Source organism: Protopterus annectens, chromosome 1.part1, assembly GCF_019279795.1.
Source record: "Protopterus annectens isolate FY-2018-M chromosome 1.part1, PAN1.0, whole genome shotgun sequence".
Classification (NCBI taxonomy): Eukaryota; Metazoa; Chordata; order Ceratodontiformes; family Protopteridae; genus Protopterus; species Protopterus annectens.
Genome location: NC_056726.1, coordinates 1,119,022,484 through 1,119,041,970, shown reverse-complemented (window position 1 = coordinate 1,119,041,970; position 19,487 = coordinate 1,119,022,484). Strand labels below are relative to the sequence as shown.

General features: G+C 40.3%; 1 protein-coding gene across 1 annotated transcript in view; it reads left to right on the top strand.

Moving 5' to 3' along the window:
• The window catches only part of LOC122815615 (deleted in malignant brain tumors 1 protein-like), a 949,251-nt gene that overhangs the window by 844,345 nt on the left and 85,419 nt on the right, over positions 1 to 19,487 (top strand). Inside the window, 4 exon segments of the mRNA XM_044088272.1 lie at positions 2,637 to 2,953; positions 15,393 to 15,726; positions 17,685 to 17,834; positions 17,836 to 18,012. Of these exon segments, the coding sequence (XP_043944207.1) occupies positions 2,637 to 2,953; positions 15,393 to 15,726; positions 17,685 to 17,834; positions 17,836 to 18,012 (978 nt within the window).

Below are 19,487 nucleotides of genomic sequence, written 5' to 3'. Positions count from 1 at the left end.
ATGGTGTGATAGAGAAATAGTAAGTAATAGAGAGGTCACTAGTCGGGGTTAGTGTAAGGACATAACCAATGAGTTTTTAAGTATTTCTTGAGTTTGTTTTTGAATCGAGTTAGTGAGGGTTCTAGGGTCAAGTCAGCTAGGAATCTGTTCCATGTTTTTCCAACAGAGTTGGCAAACAGAGAGTCCCTAGCTGAGTAGTTGGATTTGTATGTTTGAACAGGAGTCTAGTGGATGATCACAGTGGCCAGGAGCTGGTGTAGGGGCTGATAATATCTTTTAGTGCAGGTGTATTTTCTAGGTTGGTAAAGAACTTTATGTGCCACTATTAGCTGGTTGAACTGCAGTAGGCTAGGCAGTTCAAGCCATCCTAGGCAATTTAGGTTGTAACAGTGGTGTGTCCGCTAGACTGTGCCAGCAGCAAATCTGACAATGTGGATATAGCAGGATGACAGTTTGTTAAGATCTGTTTTGTTTAAGTTGGATTATAGAGGTGAGGCATAGAGAAGAGTTGATAGTAGATGGGAACGGATAATTGCAGTTCTAGCAAGTATGGCAAGAAAAGGTTTGATTCTGAAAAGAAAGCCAAGTTTTTTTTATTAATGGTATTGATAGTTTGACTGACATGCACATCAAACCTCAGGTTGCTGACAGCTATGACACCCATTAGTTTAGTTTGGGCTTCTGAGGCGATGATAGTGCCATTGTTAACAGTTATGTTGAAGGATGGCAGGGGGGGTCCTACGTGTGGGGGTGAGGAGGAGCAGCTTAATTTTGCTTGGTTTAGGATCAGATGTTGATCAGAGAGCCATTTTTCCACTGTACTGAAAGTATTTTGGGTTAATGTGAATAAAGTAGCTGGTGAGGTGGAAGAACAAATCAAGGTGGAATGATCCGCATATTGAATGCAGGTAGCATCGGGGATGACTGAATGAAGGTCGTTGATAAAGATGGAGAAAAGAAGGGTTCCTAGTATCGAGCCCTGGGGGACTCCTAATGTGATGGGTAGGCGAGATGATAGCTTGTCCTGCCATAGGACTGCCTGTTGCCTGCCCTGCAGGTAGGATTGAAACCATTGGAGTGCATGCTTGTTTAAGGAGAAGGCCTTCAAGGTATTTATAAGCATTTTGTTGTCAACCATGTCAAAAGCCTTGGATAGATCTAGAAAGAGTGCTGAGGATAGTTTGCTATTATTGCGGTTGTGGCTAATGACATTAAAGGAATAGAGGAGGGCAAAGTACTACTGTGGTGTGGCTTAAAGCCATGCAGAAAGTTGCACAACTGCTTGTTCTGTGCGAGGTACTGCATGAGCTGTATGTGTACACACTTATGCATAATTTTAGCTAAGGGTGACAGAATAGGTATGGGTCTAAAGTTTGACACTTCAGTGGAACTGCCTCTTTTATGGAGAGGCACGACATGAGAGATTTTCCATATAATGGGTACAGTAGCTTCAAATATAGCTATGTTGATCAAGATTGTGCTGGGGTATGCTAAGGTCAGCAGCCTTTTGCAGATAGTCTGCTTGGAGGAGGTCGGCTGCCAGGGTGGTGGGTCTTAGTTTCTTACGTAGGGTATGAATAAGTTGAGTAGGAACAGGTTGGAAGGTAAAGTATGTTTGGGTACTGGGTGTGGCTGAATTAGAATTATAGCCATTGGGAGATAGTTGGCTGGCTTGAGACTGGATAGTCTCTGTGAAGAAGCTGTTGAAGTTATTAGTAATGTCAACTGGAGATTTTTGTTGGGAAGCTGAGGAGGGGTGGAGTGACAGTTTGGCCTGGCTGGAGTAGTTTGTTTATTCGTGCCCAGAACTTTTGAGGTTTATTTTGGTGTTGTAGTAGTAATTTTTGTCTAAAGTTATGGATTTGTTGGTGTCATTCCTTAGCTATCTGAATCTGAGTTGATCATGTGGGGCTTTTGTTTTTTGGTAGATGGCCCATGCTTTGTTTCTGAGTGAAATTTAGGATTTGGTATCTTTATAAAGCCATGGTGCAATATTAACTTTGGTTCTAATAGAGCGCCTGGGAGCATGGGAGTTAAGAATAGCAAGGAATTTTCTGTTAAAGTATGCTACTGCTTCATCTAGGGGTGACTTTTTAGTGCTGACCAGTTGCATGCCTTAAGTTCATTTTGAAACTTGGTGAGAATAAAATTCTTGTTGTTCCTTAATGTTCTATCGGTGGGTTGGTAGGAGCAGTCTACTTTGAGCTTGATTACATAGGTGAGACAGTGGTCACTTAGGTCATCAGGCAAAGTGCCTGATTTATAGGATTGAAGATAGGTATTGATGAGTAACAACTCTAGGGTACTTTCCTTGTTACTGGGTTTTCCTGTCCTGGTGGGGGCGCTTATGATTTGAGTTAATCCATAGAGGTTTATGTGAGTTGTGGGGGTTTCACAAGAGTAAGTGTTCCAGTCAATGTTGAAATACCCAAGAACAATTGTTTCTTGGGGGTAGTTATTGGATAACCAATATAAGACGTCTTCTAAGGTCTCTGTGTTCCTCCCTGGGGAAATGTAGACACAATGTTTACATTTTTGTTTTTATTAATTTGTAGTTTTGAGATATTATGACATCGAGATAAATGATATTATGTCGATTAACATTTTTCTTTTATTTTTTCTTTGGCAACAGGAAGCATTCCCTTACCATTACGTCTTGTGAATGGAACTAATCGCTGTTCTGGTCGAGTTGAGATTTATTACAACTCACAGTGGGGTACTGTGTGTGATGACGGATGGGATATAAATGATGCCAGGGTGGTCTGCAGAGAAGTTGGCTGTGGACAAGCTATTTCTGCTGTAGGGAATGCATATTTTGGGATGGGCTCAGGTCCTATTACTTTGGATGACGTCCAGTGCAGAGGCAATGAATCTCATCTTTCAGAGTGTTCAGCCAATCCACTTCTGCAGCATAATTGCATTCACTCTGAAGATGCTGGTGTCACTTGTGCAGGTATGAAACAACTGTTTGCCTTAATCTTATTTTAATTTAATTAATGAATGATAAAAAATGAAGTTCAGAATACCGCACTGTAGTGCCACTAGTTTTCCTTGTTCTACAGTAAATTAGCCATGTTCATTGGTCGCCACATGGTAAGATTTAGATATGTTTGGATGATCATTTTTTTCAATATGCCTACAGATATCAGTTTTCTGAATTAGCAGTACAAATCACAGAACATTGTAACACATAAAATTTCCTGCAAGTGGTGATTCACATATAAGCAAATAAAGTACAATGAGTGTTGTCTGCTGTTCAAAATAAGTCAAAATACAACATTGCTGTGCACCACACTGATGACATGGAGGTCAACAACAAGTTTTATGTTCTACTGTTATATTAGCTTTTATATAACATAAACCACAGAATCCTGCCATCATCATCGATCTCTGAAATCGCTACACCCAGTGATTATGGTGTGCTATGTATGGAGAGACACAAAAGTCATAAAATAAAAGGATTTGAAGGCAGAAATGAGGGCAATGTGGTTCCTGTAGTAGTAGGAGAAATATTTCTCATAAAAAAGAATTGTTTAAATCAACTGCCAATACATGTAACATCGTATGAATTTCAAAAAGAGTCAAATCTGGGCACATTGTGGGTGCTGCAAAGAGCATTTTGGCTAACATCAAGGATTGAAACAATACTAATTTCATGAACCTTAATCATGTCTTGAGTTAGAAATTGGGTCCATTCCCATGAGTGAATTAGAAACCCAAAATAATTGCAGACATTAAACCTCCAAATGATAACAGTCTTTCTTCTTTTGGCTTTTCGCGGTTAGAAGTTGCTACAGTGGAACAACAGTCTGCAGAATAATTGGCAGTGAGGTTTTATTGTGTTGAGTTGGCAGTCAAGCACCCAACCTTCTGGAGAAAGCACACATACACACACACACACACACACACACACACACACACACACACACACACACACACACACACACACACACACACACACACACACACCTAGGGCCAGTTTGGGATGTTGGAGTAAACAGAAGAACCTTTAGGAAACCCACACAACCAAAGAGAAAACAAGTAGATTCTGCACAAAGGCACTGCAGCTAAGAACCAAACCAGTAACATCTTGGTGAGAGCTAGCAATGTTAACTATTGCACCACCAGAGCCACCCTATGAAATGATAAAAGTCTTTAAAAACTTGAAAACAAGTTATGATGCCACATAAAAAGTCACACAGAAATGTTTAACAGCTTTTTCAGGTGTGTAACTTGCGGTTAACATAATCAGCCAACTGTCTATATTCTAATCCAGGGGTTTAATCCCTTCTTCTTCTTCCTCATTACTCTCGGTAACAAAAAACACCAGATTCCTGACGTTGGCACAGATACTGGTATGCCTATAGAGTGCATTAGAACTAGAAGGGATATATCTTTTAATCCAAGTGTAAGAGTTTGAAGACATGAGCATTACTTTAAGGGAAGCAATAATTTATTCATTTGTCTGAATATTGATCTGGCTTGTTGCTTAAGTTTTACTTTTGTTTGCTATCATTTAAAACAAATTATTACAAGTAATCACAAAATAATTGTAGGTGGTGTAAATCTGGGTAAAGTGGTGTATTAAGTCCCAGTGTGTGTAGGCCAAAGGAATGTTAATTCAAATTTTCTGTTGGTAAAGGCAATCAGATTTAAGTAGGAAATATTGACAAGAATATGAAAGGCTGCCAAAGCTAGTTACATATTCTACTGTCAGCCAGTGTTTATAATTATTCTAGTTTCATACAGATGTCCTGAGAAACAATTGTCATAGATCTGTTGTGCCATTTTGTTATTTTGTTGTTACTGCATTATAGAAGCTCAGTATAGTATTTTATATCCCTAAAAGTGGATAAAGTATATTATTTATTTTATTTATTTATTTTATTTTACTTTTGTTGACGGGGAATGTTCCGACTGTATATATGTCCATTCTCAGCAGAGGCCCGGGGAGAAAAGCTCCAAGATAATAATACACATTGAACATTTAGTAAATGCTAGTTTCAAGCAGATTACAGTAATACCAGCATTTAGCACATATAGTACTAACTTATTATAAAACACCTTATAAAACATAACAATATTTTCAAAGATATATATACATAACATTACATTCAGGTTTAAGACACATTGAGCAGCTGTTATACAATTAGCCCTTCAGAAATGGTGTGGTAGAAAAAAGTTAGAAGTAGTTGAATGTAAGGCACCTAAGTAATAGAGAGGTCACTAGTCAGGGTTAGTGTAAGGACATAACCAATGAGTTTTTAAGTATTTCTTGAGTTTGTTTTTGAATTGAGTTAGTGAGGGTTATAGGATCAAGTCAGCTGGGAGTCTGTTCCATGTTTTTCCAACAGAGTTGGCAAACAGAGAGTCCCCAGCTGAGTATTAAGATTTGTATGTTTGAACTAGGAGTCTAGTGAATGATCACAGTGGCCGGGTGCTGCTGCAGGGGCTGATAATATCCTTTAGTGCAGGTGTATTTTCTGGTTGGTAAATGACTTTATGTGCCACTATTAGCTGTTTGAACTGCAGTAGGCTAGGCAGTTCAAGCCTTCCTAGGTGATTTAGGTTGTGACAGTGTTGTATCCGGTAGGCTGTGCCAGTAGATAATCTGACAATGTGCTTATAGCAGGATGACAGTTTGTTTAGACCTGTTTTGTTTAAGTTGGAGCATAGAGGTGAGGGATAGAGAAGAGTTGGTAGTAGATGGGAATGGGCAATTGCAGTTCTAGCAAGTGGGGTAAAGAAAGGTTTGATTCTGTAAAGAATGCCAAGTTTTTTTATTAATGGTTTTGATAGTTTGACTGATATGCAAATCAAACTTCAGGTTGTTAACAACTATAACTCCCAGTCGTTTAGTTTGGGCTTCTGGGGAGATTATAGTGCCATTGTTAGTGGTTATGTTGAAGGATGGCAGGGGGGGTTCTTACGTGTGGAGGAGAAGAGGAGCAGCTTAGTTTTGTTGGGGGTTAGGATTAGCTGCTGACTGGAGAGCCATTTTTCCAGTGTACTGAAGGTATTTTGGGTTAATGTGAATAAAGTAGCTGGTGAGGTGTCAGAACAAATCAATGTGGAGTGATCCGCATATTGAATGCAGGTAGCATCCGGGATGACTGAATGAACATCGTTGATAAAGATGGAGAAAAGAAGGGGTCCTAGTATCGAGCCCTGGGGGACTCCTAATGTGATGGGTAGGTGAGGTGACAGCTTGTCCTGCTTTAGGACTGCCTGTTGCCTGCCCTGCAGGTAGGATTGAAACTATTGTAGTGCATGCTTGTTTAAGGAGAAGGCCTTCAAGGTATTTATAAGCATTTTGTGGTCAACAACGTCAAAAGCCATGGATAGATCTAGAAAGATTGCTGAGGATAGTTTGTTATTATTGCGGTTGTGGTTAATGACATTAAAGAAAGAGAGGAGGGCAGAAGTACTACTGTGGTGTGGCTTAAAACCATGCTGAAAGTTGGACAACAGCTTGTCTGTATGAGGTACTGCATGAGCTGTATGTGTACACCCGTCTCCATAATTGTTGCTAGAGGTGACAGAATAGCTATGGGTCTAAAGTTTGACACTTCAGTGGAACAGGCTCCTTTATGGAGAGGTACGACATGGGAGATTTTCCATATAGTGGGTACAGTAGCTTCAGATATAGCTCTGTTGATCAAGATTGAGATGGGCTATGCTATGGTGTCAGCAGCCTTTTGCAGATAGTCTGCTGGGAGGAGGTTGGCAGCCAGGGTAGTGGGTCTTAATTTCTTAAGTAGGGTATGAATAAGTTGAGTAGGAATAGGTTGGAAGGTAAAGTATGTTTAGGTACTGGGTGTGGTTGCATTAGAATTAGAGCCATTGGGAGAGAGTTGGCTGACTAGAGAATGGATAGTTACTGTGAAGAAGCTGTTGAAGTTATTAGCAATGTCTACTGGGGATTTTTGTTGGGATGCTGAAGGGGTGGAGTGGTGATTTGGCCTGGCTGGAGTAGTTTGTTTATTTGTGCCCAGACGTTTTGAGGTTTGTTTTGGTGTTTTTGCAGTAGATGGTAGTAGTAGTAATTTTTGTCTAAAGTTATGGATTTTTTGGTGTCATTCCTTAGCTGTCTGAATCTTACTTGATCAAATGGGGCTTTTGTTTTTTGGTAGCTGGCACGTTCTTTGTTTCTGAGTGAAATTTTGGATTTGGTATCTTTAGAAAGCCATGGTGCAATATTAACTTTGGTTCTAATAGAGCGGCTGGTAGCATGGGAGTTAAGAATAGCAAGGAATTTTCTGTTAAAGTATGCTACTGCTTCATCTAGTGGGAGACATTTTAGTGTTGTCTAGTTGCATGCCTTAAGTTTGTTTTGAAACTTGGTGAGAATAAAATTCTTGTTGTTCCTCAATGTTCTATCGGTGGGTTGGTAGGAGCAGTCTACTTTGAGCTTGATGACATAGTTGAGACAGTGGTCACTTAGGTCATCAGGCAAAGTGCCTGATTTATAGGATTGAAGATGGGTATTGATGAGTATCAAGTCTAGGGTACTTTCCTTTTTATTGGGTTTTCCTGTCCTGGTTGGGGAGATTATGATTTGAGTTAATCCATAGTCGTTTATGTGGGTTGAGGAGGTTTCACAAGAGCAAGTGTTCCAGTCAATGTTGAAATCCCAAGAACAATTGTTTCTTGGGGTAGTAATTGGATAACCAATATAAGACATCTTCTAAGGTTTCTGTGTTCCACTCTGGGGGAAAGTGTACACATATAGTACTAACTTATTATAAAACACTTTGCAAAACATACAATTATTTTCAAAGTTACATATACATAACATTACATTCAGGTCACCACAGCCAAGAACCAAACCAGTAACATCTTGTTGTGAGGCAGCAACGTTAACCGTTGCAACACCAGAGCCACCCCATGAAATGATAATGGTCTTTACAAACTTTAAAACAAGTTATGATGCCACATAAAAAGTCACACAGAAATGTTTAACAGCTTTTTCAGGTGTCTAACTTGCGGTTAACATAATCAGCCAACTGTCTATATTCTAATCCAGGGGTTTAATCCCTTCTTCTTCTTCCTCATTACTCTCGGTAACAAAAAACACCAGATTCCTGAAGTCGGCACAGATACTGGTATGCCTATAGAGTGCATTAGAACTAGAAGGGATATATTTTTTAATCCAAGTGTAAGAGTTTGAAGACATGAGCATTACTTTAAGGGAAGCAATAATTTATTCATTTGTCTGAATATTGATCTGGCTTGTTGCTTAAGTTTTACTTTTGTTTGCTATCATTTGAAACAAATTATTACAAGTAATCACAAAATAATTGTAGTTGGTGTAAATCTGGGTAAAGTGGTGTGCTAAGTCCCAGTGTGTGTAGGCCAAAGGAATGTTAGTTCAAATTTTCTTTTGGTAAAGGCAATCAGATTTAAGTAGGAAATATTGACAAGAACATGAAAGGCTACGAAAGCTAGTTACATATGCTACTCAAAAACAGTGTTTATAATTATTCTAGTTTCATACAGATGCCCTGAGAAACAATTCTCATAGTTCTGTTGTGCCATTTTGTTTTGTTCTTACTGCATTATAGAAGTTCAGTATACTATTTTATATCTCTAAAAGTGGAAAAACAATATTATTTATTTTATTTATTTATTTTATTTTACATTTCTTGGCGGGGATAGTCCGACTGGATATAAGTCCATTTTCAGTGGAGGCCCGGGGAGAAAAGCTCCAAGATAATAATACACATTGAACATTTAGTAAATGGTAGTTTCAAGCAGATTATAGTCATTAAAAGCCACTTTGGCGCATTTTTTGCGCTTGTTACTACTCAGCCAAGCTCCTTGTGGTCCTGCAGAGTGGTGCTAGCAGCAGAGACGCTAAAAGAGCGACTGCTAACCTGATAAAAGTGTTATTTTTCCTACTACTACCTGGGCAACTTTCTGATCTAGCTAAACTGCAAGTAATTCTGCTTCTTGAACTGTTTTAAACTGTTTAAAGTTGTTTTTGCACGTGCACTTTTAAAGTTTGTCCTGTTTGTTGCATTTACCTGTTGAGGCTACACACTCAAGTGCGCTAGCCTGTGTTACACATTTATTGCATTTTCCTGCTGTTTGTTGCAAAAAAGAAAAAAAAATGTTCTTGTTTCCTGTCTTTCCTGACCTAGAGTAGTCCAAATACAGGCTTTGCTGTATTCTGGACTTTTGGAAAGTTCCTGTGTTGCCCATTTCCTTTCTTGGATAAAGGGAGGCATCTTTGCTCACCAGTGGTAGTGGGGAGCTTAGAGCAGCCTATCTATCCCTGGAGGAGTGTTACCAGCACAAGAATCTGGTAGTCTATTGGCCATTTTGGGCCAATTTATAGCTCTTTCAAGTCCCCCTGTATAAAACCTGCTTTGGTGTGGCTTTGCGCGATTTTGCGTATAGCGCAGCATCAGGCAGCTCCGCTTAATTGGGTTTAAACCATTCTCGGATCCACAAAGTCTGCTCTTCACTTTTTCCCTTAGAACTGATCTAGTTCTCATAATAAACACCCTATTCCTACTCTAAAGCCTGGCACTTGCTCACTAAAGCAATTATATAAGTCAGCACTAAAAAGTAAAAGCACTACACCCTCACAAACTCCCCTTGAGTACCTTGTTCCCCATTGGCCCTATTTTCAATTATAAAGGAATTCCAAATACTATTCTAGCATGTCCAAAGGTCAGTTGTCAATCTCCTCTCCGGTCCAGCTGGTGAATCTGGGAATCTTGAGGCAATGTTGCAACTGCCTCATGTACACAGACAACCCTCTCCTCCTCCCAACAAATTCCACCACATGTGAGAGATGCAACCATATAGCCAAACTGGAGGCTAAGCTCTCTCAACTCAGTACTGGCGTAACCAGTCAGGAGGAGAAGGAAACCACACTCACTACAATTCCAGTCTCACATAGACCTACCATGACAGCAAACCAAACACATAAACACACAAAAACATACTCGGAGGCTCTAAATAAAAATCTACCTAAGCAGCAGAGATCTCCAAAGCAGACACCCAAGCAACCGCTACCCCAAAACAAAACACGTGCAACACATAGCTCACAAAGCCAATGTGCCGAACAGTCACAGCCCTTAAGGGTAAACAATACACCTGATACACTTGGAATAGGTGACTCTATCGTCAGGCACACTGACGTCCCGCTCACCAGGCTGAACAAGGAGAAGGTCACAGTGAGCTGCCTGTCAGGCGCTAGTATCCGCCACATAACACAAGCACTCAGGTCACTCCAAGGCAAGTACAAATATGACTCAGTCATTGTCCATGCTGGTGTGAATGACCTGAGACGTACAACCCTGGACTACATGAAAAGAGACATAGAGCAGCTCTCTGAGCATGTAGCCCAGGCAGGTATGACCCTGACCTTGAGTAGCATCTTACCCTCACCAAGAATGATACCACAATATGAAGACAAGATGATCAGTTTCAACAACTGGCTTAAGTATTGGTGTCATTCAAAGGGGATCCAATGCCTGTCAGCCTGGGATGACATGCTCGACAAGCCATGATGCTTCGCTAGGGACGGCTTGCACATGTCACCCCCTGGGCTTTTGGATATTGGCAAAGGCTCTTGCCACCCCCATAGTGCCTTTTTTAGGCAAGGCTCAAAAGACAAACCCACCTCTATAGGTATCACAAGGGATAAGAAATTTGTTTGGGAGGGTTGCCTAATGGTTAAGGTGTTTGCCTTACAAACACAAGGTTCGAGTCTCCCAAGAGATAATTTGCTATGCTTAAAATGGCTCGCAAGGGCAGTTAGCCTAGTACTCATCTATGAACCTATGAAACTATGAAACTAAGAGTAATGCTACTCAGCGCCAGAAGTCTAAACCTCAAGATGCACGCACTCGAAACTCTCCTTAGCATGGAGAACATCGATATCTGTGCAGTAACAGAAACCTGGTTCAAGGCTCCTGAGAGCACCCCAGTACTACCAGGTTATACCTTATACCATGCTTTTCAGCCCCAAAACTTGGACCGAACCACAAAAGGAGAGGGAGTATCAATATTCGTCAAAGATACCCACACCTCCAGGTTGGTGGCACAGCACGAAGCATCAGAGACTATCCATGTGCCACTAACAGTGGGTAAAACTGCCTTCCAGTTTATAGCCTGCTACAGACCACCCTCCCAAACCCAGGAACCCCACTCAGCCTTCCTGAGAACACTGGAGAATATGAAGGTCTCTCCAAACACCATTATATTGGGTGACTTCAACTACCCAAACATAGACTGGGAGCATTATTCTAGCTCCAACACCCTAGCCCAAAGGTTCCTAGAATTTATAAACTCAAATGCTAGGGAACAACTTGTTACCACTCCCACAAGAGGGGAAAACATACTGGACCTGATCATCACCAACATGGGGGCTCTATGCTCCAGACCAGAAGTGTATCCCTCACTGGTAAGATCAGACCATAAACTAATCTCACTGGATATTCACATCCTGACCCCACCCCCTGCCCAGAAAACCACAGTGAAAAACTTCTCTAAAGCAAATTTCACACTCCTCAAAACTGAGGTGTAATCCTTCAATGCCCCCGGGCCTGTGGAAAATACGGCCAAGACTGCAGAATCCTTTATAAATGCATTCTATGAACACCTTAAGGAATGCATGGATCATGCAATCTCAAATAAAACCAAGACCCATTCCTCCAAAGGCAGGCGTCCTGTCTGGTGGACCCCAGCCATAAACAAACTATACAATAGAAGGTGGAAGCTAATACATGATAGAGCAAAATCCCAAAAATGGAAGGCATCTCTGATCAGTATTAGCAAAAAACTATGGGCACTCATAAAATCATGTAAGGCCAGCTTCGAGAGAAAAATTGCACAGGACACTAAGGATAATCACAAGGCTTTCTTTAGTTATGTTAGGAACCTGGATGGGAATTCCCAGATATGCTCAGAATTAGTCCAAAATGACAAAAAATACACAGAACCCACAGACATTGCCAACATCCTAGCTGACAGGTTCATCGCAAACTTCTCCCCCTCCTCCCAACCAAAAGGGCAAATATCTATCCCAGTAGAGTGCTGCCCCCCTGACATCTCAGATGTTCAGGTAAGAGCCACCCTCTCCAAAGCAAAAAACACAGCATCAATGGGACCAGATGGTGTCCTGGGCTGCGTCCTACATGAACTCCAAGAAGAGCTAAACCCAAACATAAAACTACTGTTCAGTCTCAGCCTTACTACAGGATATGTACCCAAAGAGTGGCGTACAGCAATAGTGGTCCCTCTCCACAAAGATGGTGCCTCAACGGATCCTGGAAACTATTGCTGCATAAGCCTGACTAGCTTGGTCTGCAAAGCTATGGAAAGGATCATCATGGACCTCATAAATAAAGATATTTGGGACCTACAGACACTGGATCCTACCCAGTTCAGCTTTGTTAAGGGCAGATCCTGCCTCTTAAATCTAGTTGATTTCTTTGAAACAGTCACTAAAGCCATTGACGAGGGGAAGGTGGTCCACACAGCCTACTTGGACCTCCCAAAAGCCTTCGATACAATACCCCACTCAGTCATTATAGATAAGATCACCAGCTTAAATGTAAACCCCTATGTCACTAGATGGGTTGCAAACTGGCTCAAGAACAGAACCCACATGGTTAGAATTGCTGGAGCCATGTCATACTCCAAACCAGTTACAAGTGGCATCCCACAAGGCTCAGTCCTGGGACCTATCTTGTTCGGTATATATTTCTCGGAGGTACAGGCCAACACGGATGGACTGTGGCTGACCAAGTTCGCAGATGACTGCAAACTAGGCACCATAATTGACTCTCCAGCCGACACAAGCATCCTACAAAAGGGCCTCATAGAAACAGACAACTGGTGCCAGAGCCATGACCTCAAGCTAAATGCCAAAAAGTGTATAGTCATCCCCTTTGGCAAAAACAGACAACTGGTGCCAGAGCCATGGCCTCAAGCTAAATGCTACAAAGTGTATAGTCATCCCCTTTGGCAAAAACAAAGTGCCCACAAATTACCACATAGGTGGTAATCCATTAAGTATGGAAGAAGTAATTTGGGACCTGGGGACCCAAGTTGATAGCAATCTCTCATTTGAAAACCACGTTGCCAAAGTGGTTAGAAAAAACATTTTATATAGCCCACCTAATCATGAAGGGATTCACATCTAGATCAGGGGAGGTCATCGTGCCTCTTTACTCATCCCTCATCAGGCCCATAATTGAGTACAATGCCCCTTTTGGGATGTACCTTACCAGACACCTGCAGCAACTGGAAAGACCCCAAAACTACCTCACCAAGAGGATCAAAGGGCTCAAACAGATGCCATATGCTGCCCTGTTAAAAAAACTCCAGCTCTACTCAGTGGCATACCGTCTGCTCAGAGGCGATCTGTGCCTGACGTATAAAGCCATGTCCAACCCGGAATTTATGGACATGCTGCATCTCAGAAAATCCAAATCCCATCGAGCTACGCACTCGAGAGACTTGAACCTCAGCACTGAAATAAATAGGACATGCTGGAGGGACAGATTCATAACCCAGAGGCTCCCTTTACTCTGGAATAAAATCCCAGTCCAGGTTAGGCAGAGTCCCTCATTGACTCTCTTCAAGAGGAATCTTGATGAGTGGATGGGAGATCATAGGTTTACCCCGGGTATCACTTCTGTGTCACTGTTAGACAGAGGAACAGTATACTAACCTCGAAAAAGGGTATAGCAAAATTCATTTAAAATGGGTGGCGAAAGCCAAACACACTCTGGCTAGGCTTATAAATGCCCTAGGGCAGATATCCTAGTATGAACCTATGACTCTATGAACCTATTAGCAATACCATCATCTGGCACATATAGTACTAACTTATTATAAAACACTTTACAAAACATAACATTATTTTCAAAGTTATATATACATAACATTACATTCAGGTTTAAGATACATAGACCAGCAGTTATACAATTAACCCTTCCAGAAATGGTGTGGTAGAAAAAATTTAGAAGTAGTTGAAGGTAAGGCACTTAAGTAATAGAGAGGTCACTAGTCGGGGTTAGTGCAATGACCTAATCAATGAGTTTTGAAGTATTTCTTGAGTTTGTTTTTGAATCGAGTTAGTGAGGTTTCTAGGTTCAAGTCATCTGGGAGTCTGTTCCATGTTTTTCCAACAGAGTTGGCAAACAGAGAGTCCTCAGCTGAGGAGTTGGATTTGTATTTTTGAACTAGGAGTCTAGTGGATGATCACAGTGGCCAAGTGCTGGTATAGGGGCTGATAATATCTTTTAGTGCAGGTGTGTTTTCTGGTTGCTAAAGGACTTTATGTGCCACAATTAGCTGGTTGAACTGCAGTAGGCTAGGCAGTTCAAGCCATCCTAGGCGATTTAGATTGTGACAGTGGTGTGTCCGGTAGGCTGTGTCAGTAGCAAATCTGACAAAATGGTTATAGCAGAATGACAGCTGTTGAAGTTATTAGCAATGTCTAGTGGGGATTTCTGTTGGGAAGCTGAGGGAGTTGGAGTGGAAGTTTGGCCTGGCTGCAGTAGTTTGTTTATTCGTGCCCAGAACTTTTGAGGTTTGTTTTGGTGTTTTTGCAGTAGATGGTAGTAGTAGTAATTTTTGTCTAAAGTTATGGATTTTTTGGTGTCATTCCTTAGCTGTCTGAATCTTAGTTGATCAAGTGGGGCTTTTGTTTTTCAGTAGATGGCCCATGCTTTGCTTCTGAGTGAAATTTTGGATTTGGTATCTTTAGAAAGCCATGGTGCAATATTAACTTTGGTTCTACTAGAGCTACTGGGAGCATGGGAGTTAATAATAGCAAGGAATTTGGTGTTAAAGTATGCTACTGCTTCATCTAGGTGGAGACATTTTAGTGCTGACCAGTTGTATGCCTTAAATTCATTTTGAAACTTGGTGAGAATAAATTTGTGTTGCTCCTTAATGTTCTATAGGTGGGTTGGTAGGAGCAGTCTACTTTGAGCTTGATTACATAGGTGAGACAGTGGTCACTTAGGTCATCAGGAAAAGTGCCTGATTTATAGGATTGGTGATGGGTATTGATGAGTATCCAGTCTAGGGTAATTTCTTTGTTATTGGGTTTTCGTGTCCTGGTGGTGGAGGTTATGATTTGAGTAAATCCATAGAGCTTTATGTGGGTTATGGGGATTTCACAAGAGCAAGTGTTGCAGTCAGTGTTGAAATCCTCAAGAACAATTGTTTCTTGGTGGTAGTTATTGGGTAACAATATAAGAAGTCTGCTAAGTTTTCTCTGATCCTCCCTGGGGGAATGTAGACACAGACAATGCTTACATTTTTGTTTTTATTAATTTGTAGTTTTGAGATATTTTGACATCCAGATAAATTATATCATGTCCATTAACATTTTTCTTTTATTTTTTCTTTGGCAACAGGTAGCATTCCCTTACCATTACGTCTTGTAAATGGAACCAATCGCTGTTCTGGTCGAGTTGAGATTTATTACAACTCACAGTGGGGTACTGTGTGTGATGACTTATGGGATATAAATGATGCCAGAGTGGTCTGCAGAGAAGTTGGTTGTGGGCAGGCTGCTTCTGCTGTAGGGAATGCATATTTTGGGATGGGCTCAGGTCCTATTATTTTGGATGACGTCCAGTGCAGAGGGAATGAATCTCATCTTTATGAGTGTTCAGCCAGTCCACTTCTGCAGCACAACTGCCAACACTCTGAAGATGCTGGTGTCACTTGTGCAGGTATGAAACATCTGTCTGTCTTAATGTTATTTTAGTTTAATCAGTAAATGACAATAAATGAAGTTCAAAATACTGCACAGTAGAAAAACTAGTTTTCCTTGTTCTCCAGTAAATTAGCCATGTTCATTGGTAGTCAAATGGTAGTATTTAGATATGTTTGGATTATCATTTTTTTAGTATGCCAACAGATACCAGTTTTATGAATTAACAGTACAAGTCACAAAACATTGCCACACATTATGAAACTTTCCCAAAGTGGTGATTCACATATAAGCAAATAGTATGAGTGTTTTCTTCTGTTTAAAATAGGGAAAAAGACAACATTGTTGTACACCACACTAATGAGATGGAGGTGCATAACAAGTTTTGTTATGTTGTATTGTTACATTAGTTTTTATACAACATCAACTACAGAATCCTGCCATCATCATCGATTTCTGAAATTGCTATACCCAGTGATTACAGTGTGTTATGTACGGAGAGACACTAACGTCAGAAAATAAAAGGATTTGAAGGAAGAAATTAGGGCAATGTGGTTCCAGTAGTAGTAGCAGTATGATAAACAGGTCTCATTAAAAAGAATTTACAGCACTATTTAAATGAACTGCCTATACATGTAATATCGAATAAATTTCAGAAAGAGTCAAATCCGCGCACATTGTGGCTGGTGCAAAGAGCACTTTTGGCTGTATACTAATACTAATTTCATGATCCTTAATCATATCTTGACTTTGAAATTGGCTCCGTTCCCATCAGTGAGTTAGAAACCCAAAATCATTGCAGACATCAGACCTTCCAATGATAACAATCTTTTTTCTTTTTCTTTCGTCTTTTCCCGGTAAGAGGTCGCTCCAATGGAACAACATTCTGGAGAACATTTATCCGTGAAGTTTTATGGTGTTGAGTTGGCAGCCCAGCAACCAACCTTCCATAGAAAGCAAACACACACACATACACACACAAACACACACACCTAGGGCCAATGTCGACTGTCCACTCCACATACAACATGTCTTTGGGATGTGGGAGTAAACCAGAGCACCTTTAGGAAACCCACGTAACCAAAGAGAAGACAAGCAGATTGTGCACAGAAGGCACCCCAGCCAAGAATCAAACCAGTAACCTCTTGTTATGAGGCAGCAGCACTAACCTTTGTACCATCAAGGCCACCCTATCAAATGATAACAGTCTTTAAAAACTTTAAAACAAGTTATGATGCCACATAAAAAGTCACACAGAAATGTTTAATACCCTCTTAAGTTGTCTAAGTTGCAGTCAACCTAATCAGCCAATTGTCTATATTCTAATTGAGGGCTTTAATCCCTTCTTCTTCTTCCATTACACTTGGTAAGCAAAAACACCAGATTTCTGAAGTTAGCACAGGTAGTAGTATGCCTATAAAATGCATTAGTACTAGAAAGGATATGTTTTATAACTCAGTTGTAAGAGTTTGAAGAAATCAGGATAACATTAAGGGAGCCAGTAATTTATACATCCGTCTGAAGTTTAATCTGGCTTGCTGCATAAATTTTAATTTTGTTTGCTATCATAAAAAACAAATTATTACAAGTAATCACAAAATAATTGTAGGTGATATAGACCTGGGTAAAGTGGTGTGCTAAGTGCCAGTGAATGTAGGCCAAAGCAATGAGAGCTCAAATTTTCTCTTCATAAAGGCAAGCAGATTTCAGATGGAAATAAGTGAGAAGAAAATGAAAGGCTATCAAGCAAAGCTAGTTACATATTCCACTGTCAAAAAGTGTTTTTAATTATTTTAGATTCATGCAGATGCCCTTAGAAAGTTTCTCATAGTTTTGTTGCGCCATTTGGTTATTTTGTTGTTACTATATTATAGAAGTTCAGTATACTATTTTATATCCCCAAAAGAGGAAAAATGACATTACAGCATCAGGATAAATGATACCATGTCCATTAACATTTTTCTTTTATTTTTTCTATGCCAACAGGAAGCATTCCCTTACCATTACGACTTGTCAAAGGAACTAATCACTGTTCTGGTCGAGTTTAGATTTATTACAACTCACAGTGGGGTACTGTGTGTGATGACTTATGGGATATAAATGATGCCAGGGTGGTCTGCAGAGAACTTGGTTGTGGACAGGCTTTCTGACGTAGGGAATGCATATTTTGGGATGGGTTCAGGTCCTATTACTCTTGATGACGTCCAGTGCAGAGGCAATGAATCTCATCATTCAGAGTATTCAGCCAGTCCACTTCTGCAGCACAACTGCATTCACTCTGAAGATGCTGGTGTCACTGGTGCAGGTGTGAAACAACTGTCTGTCTTAATGTTATTTTTATTTAATCAGTGAATGATAATAAATGAAGTTCAAAATACCGCACTGTAGAACCACTAGTTTTCCTTGTTCTCCAGTAAATTAGCCATGCTCATTGGTAGTCACATGGTAAGAATTGGATATGTTTGGATCATCATTTTTTTAGTATGCCAACAGATACCAGTTTTCTGAATTAGCAGTACAAATCACAGAACTTTGTAACACATAATAAAATTTACCCCAAGTGGTGATTCACATATAAGGAAATATAGTACAATGAGTGTTGTCTGCTGTTCAAAATCACAAAAAATACATCATTTTTGTTCAGCACACTGATGACATGGAGGTTCATAACAAGTTTGTTATGTTCTATTTTTACATTAGCTCTTACGCAACTTCAACCACTGAATGCTGCGCTGCCATCATCATTGATCACTGAAATCGCTACCCCCAATGATTATAATTTTTTATTTATGGAGAGACACAAAAGTCATAAAATACAAGGATCTGAAGGGAGAAATGAGGGAAATGTGGTTCTAGTAGTATCAGGTTAAATAAGGCTCATAAAAAAATTTACAGTCTTATTTAAATGTACTGCCAATATATGTAACATCATATGAATTTCAGAAAGAGTCAAATCTGGTTAAATTGCTGGTGCTGCAAAGAGCACTTTTGGTTAACATCAAGGTATGAAACAATGCTAATTTCATAACCTTAATCATATCTTGACTTATAAAGTGGGTCCATTCCTATGAGTGAATTAGAAGTCCAAAATAATTGCAGACATTAAACCTCCAAATGAAACCAGTCTTTCTTCTTTTGGCTTTTCCCGGTTAGAGGACACTACAGTGGAACAACAGTCTGCAGAACAATTGGTAATGAAGCTTTATTGTGTTGAGTTGACAGCCCAGCACCCAACCACACACGCACACATGCACACACACACACACACACACACACACACACACACACACACACACACACACACACACACACACACACACACACACACACACACACACACACACACACAAACCTAGGGCCAATTCAGACTGTCCACTCCACCTACAGCATGGCTTTGGGATATGGGAGTAAACAGGAGCACCTTTAGTTAACCCATGCAACCAAAGAGAAGACAAGCAGATTTTGCACAAAGGCACCGCAGCTAAGAACCAAACCACTAACATCTTGGTGTGAGGCAGCAACGTTAACTGGTGCAACACCAGAACCACCCCATGAAATGATAACAGTCTTTAAAAACTTTAAAACAAGTTATGATGCCACATAAAAAGTCACACAGAAATGTTTAACAGCTTTTTCAAGTGTCTAACTTGCGGTTAACATAATCAGCCAACTGTCTATATTCTAATCCAGGAGTTTAATCCCTTCTTCTTCTTCCTCATTACTCTCGGTAACAAAAAAACACCAGATTCCTCAAGTCGGCACAGATACTGGTATGCCTATAGAGTGCATTAGA